Below are 12116 nucleotides of genomic sequence, written 5' to 3' on the forward strand. Positions count from 1 at the left end.
ACGACTATGTTGGCTAGGTCATGTTTGTAAGCAAACCCGAGTGTAATTTGCTGGCGCGGATTGTCGGCCGAGAAATGTCGGTGGAAAGAGCTGCTACACTTTTGCCGCGTCAAACGCAATATCACAGCCAGGCAATCGGGTCTCGAGGAACAATATCATTGTCTAGGACAGAGTGGATATATTGTTCAAATACACGGAATCAAGCAGACACATCGTCTTTTGCAACATATCGTACTTACATGTAGGTGAAGTACCAGTGGTCGAGAAGTTTGTTGACACTTGATACCCGAAAAGGGGTAAACGTAGGTGAGGTACCTAGGTACCTAGTAGATATGAGGAACCTCACCCTGAGTCCATGAAAATCTCCCTCGGCATTGACGCCATTACAAATGCGTAAATGAAGGCATCTCCAATCCGGGACTGGTGCTTCCAGCAGTGTTCACCTGGCCATGAGCCGCTTGGAAGACTTAAGAGATAGCCAAGCCGTGATTACACGTGCAGTCGACTCGCTCAGTCTCAAAGACGTCCTAACGCCGAAGCATGTGCTCCACAGATGCTACCGACTGCATGTCAATGTCTCCTCGGACAGCCTGATGACAAATCATGGGAAATCAACAAAGAGTCAGTCAGTAATAGCTACTACCTGCCCGATGGCCCAGTTCGAGGTTCGTAGTGGGGCTGTAGATTGACGGCCGACATTTGTCGGCCATCGGGAAATGCCAAGCTGCCGAGTCCCATACCGGCGCAAAGGTGGGCATGGGCAGTAAGGATACAAGCAGCCGTGGGTCACGCTCAGTTGACAGAATTGCATCCCGAGGTACATGCATAAAGCAACCAAAGCATTGACTCATGTGCTGTATATGCGGATGGGCGATTCCATGCTGGTGCCCTAGACAGACCAAAGCTCTTCACAATCGAACTACTAGTATGTGCTGCTCCAGTATTGGTGCCCACTGACCGGTTGGCCAACCCGGTATGTATGTACCACATGTACACTCATGGGAGACAGTTTCATCGTACATGGTAGCCAGATGCCCCCTTCTGGCAAGATCCGCCTCTTCAACCTACACCCCAAAACTGTCCGTCAGGTCTCCCAGAAGGTCAGCCCATCCCGAACCAACTCCGCTGTAACAGCCTCCGTCAAAGGGGAAGTCTAGCTCCGTCCCTTCTTCTCCTCCTTCTGTCGAAACAACACAATCTCGCATGGGGCCCAAACGCCAGCCGGCTGGGCCTGTACCTGTAGATATCGAAGCGACACCAGCACCCACGTCCGTGCCAGCCGCACCACCATCAACATTCTCAAATTCCGGATGCTGGTAAGCGGGTTGGTGAGCCAGGCTGAGCGTTGTCGGGCTATCTGCATCGAATCTGCTAATAAGCCGGGCGATAGTTCGTGCCCCGATTTCGGCCACTTCGCTGACCTCCGCGAGATTTTCCAGGGTGCTCAGCGCATCCCGGGCAGCCTGTACACATTCGTCCCGTGTCACCTTGGCAATGCGGGCTTCGAGCGGGTTCGAGCTGCCGTGCTGCGGCGGCGCCGGGCAGCCATGCTGGATCGTGATGCCTGGGAAGTCGCGGTCCGCGCACAGACAAAGCAACGGTACGGCAGCTTCAAATATGGGCACAATGATGCCCGAGAATTGCGTGAGGGAGCCGCAAGTCATCAGACCATGCAGCGCCTTGGCGCACTGCAGCAGGCTGAGCGCGGCGGCCGCGAGCGCTCTCTTGCCGTGCGCCAGCATGACCTGCTTGTAAAGGGGAAGGGGGGCCGCCATCTGGTCAGGCTGCTGGAGCAGCGTTGGCCTGAAGTTCCAGCAGAGTTGCTCGAAGATGGCTATGTGCAGCAGTTGCCGCTGCATAGGAAGCGCGGGAAGACGCTCGTCCCATTGTCGGTCTGGCTCTAGGGCGAACGCTGGCGGGAGATCTTGAAGGAAGGAGCTGCAGAACTGCTCATATCGTTCTTCTGCGGCCATCATGTCCCATTCGGGACCTCGGGGTAGCCGGTTGCAGCGCCAGAACTGCGCGAGCCGAGCTCGAAGAATGCGCTCCGTAAACACATCGGGGACATCCGAGGACGTGGAGTCGATGTCGACACCGCTGGGGAGCAGGCGCATCCGAGGCCAAACATCGGGGTTTAGCGTGTCAGCAAGGAACGGGATGCGATCGAGATGCCTGGATAGGTAGCTGCCGAATGGAATAAGATAAGATGTCATCGATCGGAACCACGTACTCCCAAAACATGGGGCACACACCTGTCCCATATATAGAGGTTGCAATATGTCCGCCGTCTCATCTCCTTGTCCATCTCACCAGCACAGCCCTCGGAAACGACGGGGCCCAGATGCAGGCCAATCTGTTGAGCCACGCGACTGGCACAACTGACCGACTCCCAAAAGCCGTTCATGCGGCCGACACACCCCGCTGAAAGACCGCCGTAGACGATGTGATGCACGCGGACCAACGAGCCGCGCGGATCCAGGCTTGTGCAGATGGGGTTGAGTGCGTGGATGGCTTTCTCGCAGGACTGGCGAATCGCGGCCAGTGGTACTCCTTCGACGTGGTCAACATTACGTCCGGGTGAAGGTAGAAACTGCGAAGCGTAGCAACATATCCTGAGGATGAGAACGGCGAACTCAATCTCGCTCACTGTAGAGAGGTTGCCAAGTGCCCACCAACGCTGGTACTGCATAAGAAACCACGGGGGATATAAAACTTGGTCTATCCAATTGACCTCGGTGACAAAATACCTAACGAGGAAGTCGATGATGCGGCGATTGGGCATCATGTCCAAGGCTATGCGGACCTGGGCCTCTGTCTCGGACGGTATGGCCTTATCTTGGACGTCGGCCCTGTCATGTTCTGGTGCAAGCTTCCGCACAAGGGTCATGGTGTTGCATTCGCTCAGACCATCATATCCGAACGCCTCGGCCAGCGAGCACCATCCTGGCCTTCCCCGAGGCGTCCCTTCAAGTTGCCTTGTTGGAGGATTGTCATGCGACTCAGCGTCGTGTATGGTATGCTGCTGGTGGGCGATAGATGGAGTAACAGTAGTCTGCGTGTCATCATCCCGGCTCGTGGCTGATGGCGTAGCCAGGCTCGGTGCCTGCACATTTCGTGATGGTTGAAACGAGTGATAAGAACACAGTTCCGGTTGCCGTCGACGACTGCACCGGTTGCATGGATACTGGCGATCGCACTAGCCGAGCGGACAGCTCACGTTAACACTTAAGAGAAGAAACGTTGTGTTTCTGCTGCCAGCAGCTTCAGTTCGGATGCGGTGCGCTCAGGTGCATACCTTCTGCTTCCTCGTGTAGCAAGGTATACAAGAAGCCACCTCTCGTTTTCGCTTCACTGGTTGCATTGTTGCGTTGTGGTTGCGGGGCCGTCGCGGATGAGCAACCGGGAAGACAATTGAAATCGTTAATCGACCATCTGACTAATGCAAGTTTGAGCTGAGGTTGAGGAATTACTCGATGTCGTGAATTTAGAGTGTGGCAGGGGTATAATCCTCTGCAACTTTAAGGTACTTTGGGAGGCCAACCACGCTGTTAGTGCAGCCAGAAATTTCCACGTAAAAATCATCCTCTCGACCACCCCTTCTATCAAGTCAGCCGGTGATAGAGGTACCGAATAGCTTTTCACGTCTCGTCCCTCCGTCCCATCAGGCATCAACCATTGCATGAGTGTCTGGGTCCAGATCCCGGCCGAACAGCAGCCTCAAACTTGAAGTAGCGCTCTGTACGCCTCGCTACTGCACCACTAGCTGCACCGCCCAGCTGCCTAGTAAATTGTGATGACTTACATGGCAATATACATGTCAACGCATCACCCCGATTTTGTGCGAAGCTGTGGCCAATAGGCATTCGTGCTAACTTTCCAGGAGCGATCTCGCTGAGTGAGCAATTCGGCGCGTTGATTGAGGGCGTTGATTGAGGGAAACGTTCAACAGCCCCTGACTCACAATCGGTAGTCACGACCATCATCGGTACTGTACCTATGATTTCTGAAACCGCTGGAATCCCCAACCGTTCACCCTCGATCATTCTCCGTGGAAGCTCGAGATGGAGATGAGTCACTGCGGCTGGATGCTCTGCAACTCGCGGTGTTCAAGAACCCTACATAGGATGGAGAGATAAAGGGGGCTATCATGATGCGGCGCAGCCATCGTCGCTCACGCCGCCTTCGATTCGGAATCTAATTCCTCGTTCATCAATCATCACCACTTTAGCCCGATCTGCACATGCAGTCCAGCTTGACAGACATGTGGGAATTGATGGTTGAACTCGAGTCGATGGCGCAATTTGCGGCCGCCCACGATCCAGAGTCCCAAGAAGCCGACGAGAAAACCATCCGGAGGTGGCAGGAGCTCTTCGGTTACTCGTACTCTGAAGCCGCAGCAAAGATCGAAAGCCACAGGCGGGACATTTGCCGAAACCCTGTTTCCGACACCCACTGGGACTTGGTACACGTCGAAAAAGAGGCCCAAGGATACGACAGGGAGGCCTACGAGCATGCGTGCCAACTCTTTGTCTCGCAGCAGACTCGGACTCGACTCACCCGGCAAGACCTCCCCCGTCTTGTCCATCAAGCCAGAGCCGTATCGAACAGGTACCTCCTCAAGATGGAGGGCCCTCTGCATAGCATTGACTCGATCAAGGCAATACCTTGTCTTTCAGACGGGGACACTGGCTTTTCAGAGCTTAGGCTGATTGCTGGCACCGATGATTCGGGATCCCCCGCAAACTTCTGCATCGTCGACGCGATTATGAAGCACAGCATTGAGAAATGGCTTAGCTCAACCAATTCACCATTCCAAGCGACCTTTGTTCGGTACAGCAAGGCTGACAAGGCACTATCGTCTGCTTCCCATTTCCCGACGATCGGGCGTGACACCACGCTGCCACAGCACCGGCTCGTTTCCGACTCGGCACCGCCGTCCCCCGCCCAAGACGAATACCCGGTCTGGTATTTCTTTTATGGGACACTGGTCAATCCTGATGTTCTTAGGCGGGTTCTCTCCCTGGACGATGACGCGAAGCCTCCTATATATCGCCCTGCGAGGATCACAGGAGGCGCCTTACTGGTGTGGGGCGGGAAGTACCTGGCTCTAGTGGATGCCACCGAGAGGTCCACAGTCGAGGGATATGCGTTCTTGGTCCTCTCGAGCGAGCAAGAGGATGCTCTTCGGTGTTATGAGACGGACCAATACGAGGTTGTGCGCTGCGAGATTAGGATGCTGGACAACGATACGGCGGTAAAAGGCCTGACGTTCCGATTCATATTTGCCTAACAAGGACAGCTCAGATCTTGAGGTGATGGGACATGCCCGTAAGTGCTAGTGTGCTCCATATCCTGCTTAATCCACTCTCCTTCGCTGTCCCAATGTCACCTCACACTGTAAAGATGGGGATGGAGGGATCGGTGTCTACTTGCAATCATGGATCTTAAAGTGTCTCTTTCTCTCTTTCTTCTTTTTCTCCTTCCTTTTTCGTTCTTGTTTTCTCTATTCCTTCCTCTCTTTATTCCCTTTTCATCCCTTTCCTCTCCTTTCTTCTTGTGTCTTTTCTTTTATCTGTTTGTTTTCTCTTTTACAGGCTCTGATTTTTCTTCTCATGACCATTGGCCCAGGCAGACATGCAGACGTCTTTGGCCAAGAGTATTCAAGAAAAATTGAGCTGATAGTTGTCCTAAGGTTTGATACACAATTATGTACTACGTAAAGCACCCAAGTTAGTAGGGTCCCCGACAAACCACTTATTTTTCGAGACTTACACTGGATCACAACATCCTGTCTGGTGAGGTGTAACGGTTACTGCTTGTACTTCGTAGTCGTTCTCTTATCCGTGGCTTCTTCCTCTTATCGGAGGTTTCAGAAGTCTAATCTGGGCTGATCGACCCAACACCTAAATATGATTGGCAGTTACTTCGTACATACATCCGACAGAGTGTTCCAGGTGGGGGGTGCAAGCAATGTAACCCCCACACCCAACTCTCGTGTAGGGTTCCTTCCTGAATCCTCCCGCGTGCTTAGCGCGCCGTTCACCCTTGCTCCATCAAGACTCTGAATAGTTACCGCATTTCGGCTCGTCCTTGGGAACAAAATCCGGCATATATCGTGCCGCCACCAGTTGCGCCGAATCGCGCAGATCACCCAAGTTGCCCGCTCATCTCGATGTCTGATTCATCCCCATCCGGGGCGGTTAGTGAAGGTGGAGCGGCGTCGAGCGCGCACGACTTCGCGACGGCGACGGCGACGGCGACGGTGCCCAAAGACACGACCACACACGTGCACTATGCGCCCAGCATTGACGCCAATCTCGCCGGCGCCGCGCCGCGAGGTTCGCTATCAGACCCCGCCAAGTTCCCTCTCGGCCGCTCTGAAACCGGAGCGACAATCAGTCCCATCATTCGACGCCGCACAGCGCGGGTTGGAACCTTCAGACCCGTGGATGACTTTCAAGATTTCGAGCCGCGACCTGGTTGGCATCGTATGTCTATCTGGGCGTGACCATGCTTTGCTCCTCAATCATGGTGTAGTGCTGCACTGCTGACCTTGTCAACGTGGACCTGCAGCTGGCTCTGAACCAGGCGTGGACCCCAGTAAACCTGATGGAGGGCATGCCTCTATGCCAACACTGAGCGCTCCCTGCGATATCACCGTCGTCGACTTCTCTGACGATCAGCTCTCCCTGCAGAGACTTGATAACGAGTCGCTTACACCGTTTCTGAACCAGCCGAAACCCTCCTGGGCGAAATGCCGCTGGATCAATGTCAACGGCCTCAGCTGGGATGTTATTCAGACCCTGGGGCGCCACAAAAACCTGCATAAACTGGCCATTGAGGATATCATGAACACGAGAAACAGAACTAAGGCCGAATGGTTTGCACACGACGCGTTTTCTTGAGCACGAGACAGCCTCTGACAGAGCATTCCAGGTATCCAACGCACGCCTTCATCGTGTTGACGCTCCAAAAATTGGTCCATATAGACCAATCTGACAGCGACGCCTCAGACTCGGACGAGGATGGCGCAAGTCGGGCAAGCGGTTCGAGCAGGCGAGGTACGAGATTCCCCAGGAGACTCCTCAGGAAGCTAAGGAGAGCATTTCGCAATGGAGACGACAGTGATTTGGGTCCTAGCAAAGCATCCGATTCGGCCGAACTTGGCGGGTACCTCAAATCACAGCCCACTGGATTTTCCGATGCTCCGGATATCGGTCAACTCCGTACTTTGCAGCGCTATCATGCACCGCCAAACGACGTGCGGGCGCAGTTCATGGAGAAGCACTCCGCCCTTGCCTCAAGGAACCTCGCAGTGGCCTGCGAGCAGGTCTCTATGTTCATCACCAATGATAACGTCATCATTAGCTTCTTCGAGTTGTCAGGTCGAGACGTAGAGGCACCCATTGTTCGACGTCTCCAGACAAGCGATACCGTCATCCGGCAGTGAGTTTGCCCGCGGCCGTGGCGCGCCTTGGATGAGACGTCTGCAGGCTCTGGCGAGTCCCGCATAAGCCTTCATTTTGCTAACAACTTATCTGCCGACCAGATCCTGTGACGCATCCATGGTTGGCCAGGCCATCATCGATGCCATTATTGATTTGGCGATTCCTGTCGCCGGTTGCTATGGCGATGTAATTGGGGATCTTGAGCTGGACGTCCTTACGAGCCCCAACCTCAATCACACCAGGGAGCTTTACGTTCTGATTACTGAGATCAACAAGATGCTGGCGTTCATCAGCCCCATCACAACCCTCATCAACACGCTGCGCGACCACGAGATTGACCTGGCACATGACGCTGCGATGGCGAAACTGTTGGATCCCAATCACGAACCCATCATTACCCGACTGACCTACACGTATCTCGGCGATGTTCTGGACCATTCCGTTTTGATCACGGAGACGTTGAATCAGATCAAAAGCTCGGCCGATAACCTGATTGATCTGATTTTCAACACCATCTCGGCTTACCAGAACAAGTCCATGCAGCAGCTCACGGCGGCAACCATCATCTTCCTTCCCTTGACCTTCATCACGGGGTACTTTGGCCAAAACTTTGAGCCGTTTAACGCCATTTATGAAGACGTTCAGTTGTTGTATGTGTCAAGAACCGGCGCCCCCTTTCTGCTTCGAGTCGCACACTGACCCCTGAAAGCTGGAAAATCGCGATTCCGACTGTTGTAGCAACCGTCCTCATCGTGTTCAATGAAGCCATCTACGATTATTGGAAGAGGATGCTTCAGCGCCAAAGAATATCACGCGAGAGGAAGCGGCGCTCGAGAAGAAGTGATAGAAAGCGCCGTTGAAGGATCGGCCGCTGACTTGGTGGGCGCTTCGACGTGACTGTCAAACATTTACTACGGCACGACTTTATGGCTTTCCTACTACTCCATATCAGGCAGTGAGTTTTGGCACTACTTAACACGCTGTCAGAGTCTTTTGAAGGTACATCAGTGTTCGTCCGAACTGCCGAGTTCTCCGCATTTTCTACCTCCGGAACGTACTTCCGGCACTTATTCTTTTCCTGAGGAAATACATCTTGCCGCATGGGTGGAGAAGTGTGGTGGGACCAGGGTCAAGTGTGGTCTCCGGATTCGACCTACTGACCTATAAGTACTAACAACCGGGGACATACAGGGCGCGATTGAAATTCAGATTCACATCATCCGTGTTTGACCTGCCCTCAAATTTCACCAGATTTTGTCCGTTTGCGCCTTTGGAGAAGGACTGATCTCATATATCTCAGGTCACGTATTAACTCATATATCCGGCGGTGGCAAACTTGGAGGAAAAAACGACCAGAGTCGGGTCACGATGAACGGCAGCCGGAAGGATGAAAGCCATGGTGGCGCTCTAGCCCAGCAACAACTGCTATACATTGACGGGAAACACCAGGCTGCTTCTGATGGGGCCACTTTTCCGGTCAAGAATCCAATGACTGGCAGTATCATGTACAACTGCGCTTCGGCCTCCGTTGACGACTACGCAACCGCCGTCGACAACGCCGATGCGGCATACCAAGGATGGTCCAGAACGCCGCCTTCAACCAGACGACGTATCTTCCTCAGGGCTGCTGAGATATTGGAGTCATACATGGAGGAAGATGCACCATTGCTTCTCTCCAACGAAGTGTCGGCCACCGAGCACTGGGTCAAGGTCAACATTCTCGCCACTGCCGCGCTTTTTAGGGAGGTGGCAGGGCTGGTTACGCACATCAAGGGCGAAATTGTGCCAGCGGATCGGCCCGGGACGACCATCCTTGTAGAGAGGCAGGCTGTTGGCGTAATATTTGCTATAGCCCCCTGGAACGCACCTGTTCGTCTAGGCCGCCCCTCCTACCCATCTACCTACACGAAGCCTGCGTTGACACGGGTACTGATAATGAGGCAAACAGGTGAATTTGACGGCAAGGGCAGTAGCTTGCCCGCTCATCTGCGGGAACACAGTGGTTTTGAAGCCGTCCGAGATGAGCCCCAAGAGCCAATTCCTCGTTGTACGGGCCTTGAGCGCGGCAGGCCTGCCACCGGGCTGCCTTAATTTTCTCCCCTCATCCCCAGAGCGCGCTCCCGAGGTGACCGAGTTTGCGGTTAAGCACCCAAAGATCCTCCGCATAAACTTCACGGGCAGCGACCGGGTGGGCAAAATCATTGCCGGGTGGGCCGCCACCTGCTTGAAGCGGTGCGTCTTGGAATTGGGGGGCAAAGCGCCCGTCATCGTACTGGACGATGCCAACATTGACGATGCGGTTGAGGCGGTGGTGTTTGGCGCTTACGCCTACGCTGGGCAGGTTTGCATGTCTACTGAACGTGTGCTGCTGCATAAATCGATCGCCGGGGAATTCAAGGAGAAACTAGTCCGCCGGACGGCAAGTCTGAAGTCTGGCAACCACCTGGAAGAGACTGGGGTCTCCATTTCCGGGCTCTTCACGCCGGCGTCTGCCGCGCGGGTCATGGCCATGATCCGCAGCGCCGTAGACGGCGGCGCCAAAATGCTGGCGGGAGACCTCAAGATTACAGGCCCCAACCAAACCATCATTGCGCCTCACATTCTCGAGAATGTCAGCCCCGAAATGGACCTTGCGCACAAGGAATCGTTCGGCCCGGTCATGGTTCTGTCCGAGTTTGAGACGGACGAAGAGGCGATTGCGTCGGCAAACGACAGCGAGTTCTCGCTCTGCGCCAGCGTCTGGTCAAGAGATGTCATGAGGGCGATGGACATTACAAGGCGGGTGAGGGCAGGCGCGTGTCACATCAACGGCCCGACCATATACGTTGAGTCCACGCTTCCAAACGGCGGCACCGGCGGTAGCAGTGGATATGGTCGTTTTGGCGGCATGGCTGGTGTGGAGGAGTTTACTGAGCGCAAAATTGTCACACTGGCCAAGCCAGGCTTGAAGTTTCCGTTTTGAGGACATTCTGAACGGGCATAGGATATTCGGTTGTCATGGCTTGAAGACTCGGGCTCCAGCCACCAAACGACTGGATCCTCTCGGCAGTGGCAACTTCTCAGTAAGCAAGCACGGGCTGGTGCATAAGAGGGGTGCCAAACACGGCGCCTATTCGATTTTACGATGTACTTGTTTTAGCCAACCGGATATCCCACCAGGTGGGAATACGAGGTCCCAGAGCAGGTCAGGTAGCATTGATGGCTGGGCCCGGCAGCCGATCACTGCCAGAAAACCAGCAAATATCCCCGGCAAAATCATACGGATCCAGGAACAGGTGAAGTAGCATTGGAACCAGGCAATTCACGAAGGTGTAGTGCTTACCGTGCCTTACCTTAGCAATAATCGATGCCGTCAGCGTATGTCAGGCGGTCACCGACCTCTGTGGCTGGCGAATCTCACTCTGCAATGCGATTTCTCGTGATGGCACCCGTGTAGTTATACGAGAATCCGTGTAAGGAATTCTTGCTTGGGCATCAGTCCCGGCCGCATATGCTGGTTGCAACATTGTAGAAGGGCTGATCCGATATTGTATGCAGGAACAAAGCCGTACAACGACTTACTGTATATAATGACCCTGGAATCCCATCGTAGCCCTCGACCTTGGAAGTCTTGAGTATCAGCATCCAAAGACACTCTCGCCAGCCTCAACTGCCTCCTCTCCAACCACCTAACTCACTACCACATCTTCACTATGGCACGCCTGACTCTGGTTGCAGCCGCCCTTCTTGGGCTTGGAAACCGTGCCCTGGCCTTGGAAACATGCGGCCAATCACAGTACGACCCGGCACAGGTGAGTCTCATGATAGCCACCCACAGATAGCGTCAGGCATATGCTAACCTGGAAATCTCGCGTGCAGTACGTCTGCTGGAACGGCCAGTTCCTCTGCCCCGTTGTCGCCGGCGAAGGATTATCCTATTGCGCGGGCGCGTGCTACAGCAAGTTCATGTACACGTGCGCCAACAGCGTCCTGACGCTCCTCCCGCCCGTCGACACGCCTTTCACCTTGACCGTATCCAACCCGGCACTGCCCACCCTCGACGGCAAGCCTGTCACGGCCGGTGGCCAACGCTGGACGCTCGGTGGCCAAACCAGCAGCTACTGCCCCGAACAGGTGGGCGACGCTTGCCCGCCGGGCAACATCACGGCCATCGTCGCTTCGGAAGGGCGCGCCGCCATGGATGTCATGGTCCCCGGCGGCCAGCTGGTCTACCTGGACCCCAACTGGAACGTGGGCTACACGCAGGCCCACTCGGCCCACATCCCCTCGGGAAGCACGGTGACGGGTTTTGCTGCTTACCAGGGCGGCGGCTTCGTCAACCTCAACGGGAACGGCTGGGGCTGGGTTGCCTGCCCACCTACTGCTGCTGGTGGCGGCGGTGGCAGTGGTGCGTGGAATCTTGTGGCCAAGAACGAGACCAATGCCGATCGCCTGGGCGCGTGTACCCCCGTCAACCTGAAGGTCAACCCCTTGCCCGCCGGCACAGTCGGCGCGTGGCAGTATACATAAAAGGAGATTCCTTTGCTTGGACATGAACAGGCGGAGGCGAGTTGGTGAGGCATGAGTCGGCAGGGCATGTTGATGCATCATGACTGAAGACGACATCGTGTAGTACGGTACAACTCACTGGTAATCAATACTTAACGGTGGTGATAGAGAATAGTTCAT

At 54.7% G+C, this 12116-nt stretch overlaps 5 protein-coding genes across 5 annotated transcripts; 4 read left to right on the plus strand and 1 right to left on the minus strand.

Annotated features, from left to right (window-relative positions):
- Window positions 1-836: 836 nt before the first annotated feature.
- N656DRAFT_775977 (uncharacterized protein) lies at window positions 837-3347 on the minus strand. The gene is made up of 2 exons (XM_064814550.1): window positions 2253-3347; window positions 837-2184 (listed from the first exon to the last, which is right to left on the minus strand). Exons 1-2 carry the CDS (start codon window positions 2885-2887, stop codon window positions 1065-1067), a joined length of 1755 nt encoding a protein of 584 aa, XP_064672512.1. The 5' UTR covers window positions 2888-3347; the 3' UTR covers window positions 837-1064.
- Window positions 3348-4261: 914 nt separating this feature from the next.
- On the plus strand, window positions 4262-5290 carry N656DRAFT_795651 (uncharacterized protein; the record flags this gene model as incomplete). The annotated part of the gene is made up of 1 exon (XM_064817439.1): window positions 4262-5290. The coding sequence occupies one exon, from the start codon at window positions 4262-4264 to the stop codon at window positions 5288-5290; it is 1029 nt and encodes a 342-aa protein (XP_064672513.1).
- A 705-nt stretch (window positions 5291-5995) lies between these two features.
- Window positions 5996-8759, plus strand: N656DRAFT_775979 (uncharacterized protein). Its single transcript, XM_064814551.1, has 6 exons — window positions 5996-6488; window positions 6574-6880; window positions 6937-7446; window positions 7550-8098; window positions 8158-8581; window positions 8640-8759. Exons 1-5 carry the CDS (start codon window positions 6173-6175, stop codon window positions 8306-8308), a joined length of 1833 nt encoding a protein of 610 aa, XP_064672514.1. The 5' UTR covers window positions 5996-6172; the 3' UTR covers window positions 8309-8581; window positions 8640-8759.
- A 57-nt stretch (window positions 8760-8816) lies between these two features.
- N656DRAFT_795653 (aldehyde dehydrogenase) lies at window positions 8817-10410 on the plus strand (the record flags this gene model as incomplete). Its single annotated transcript, XM_064817440.1, has 2 exons — window positions 8817-9317; window positions 9397-10410. 2 exons carry the CDS (start codon window positions 8817-8819, stop codon window positions 10408-10410), a joined length of 1515 nt encoding a protein of 504 aa, XP_064672515.1.
- A 730-nt stretch (window positions 10411-11140) lies between these two features.
- On the plus strand, window positions 11141-11957 carry N656DRAFT_795654 (carbohydrate-binding module family 52 protein; the record flags this gene model as incomplete). Its single annotated transcript, XM_064817441.1, has 2 exons — window positions 11141-11239; window positions 11307-11957. 2 exons carry the CDS (start codon window positions 11141-11143, stop codon window positions 11955-11957), a joined length of 750 nt encoding a protein of 249 aa, XP_064672516.1.
- Window positions 11958-12116: the final 159 nt, after the last annotated feature.

The sequence above is a fragment of the Canariomyces notabilis genome (assembly GCF_033297395.1).
Source record: "Canariomyces notabilis strain CBS 508.74 unplaced genomic scaffold N656scaffold_4, whole genome shotgun sequence".
NCBI classification, from domain to species: Eukaryota; Fungi; Ascomycota; class Sordariomycetes; order Sordariales; family Chaetomiaceae; genus Canariomyces; species Canariomyces notabilis.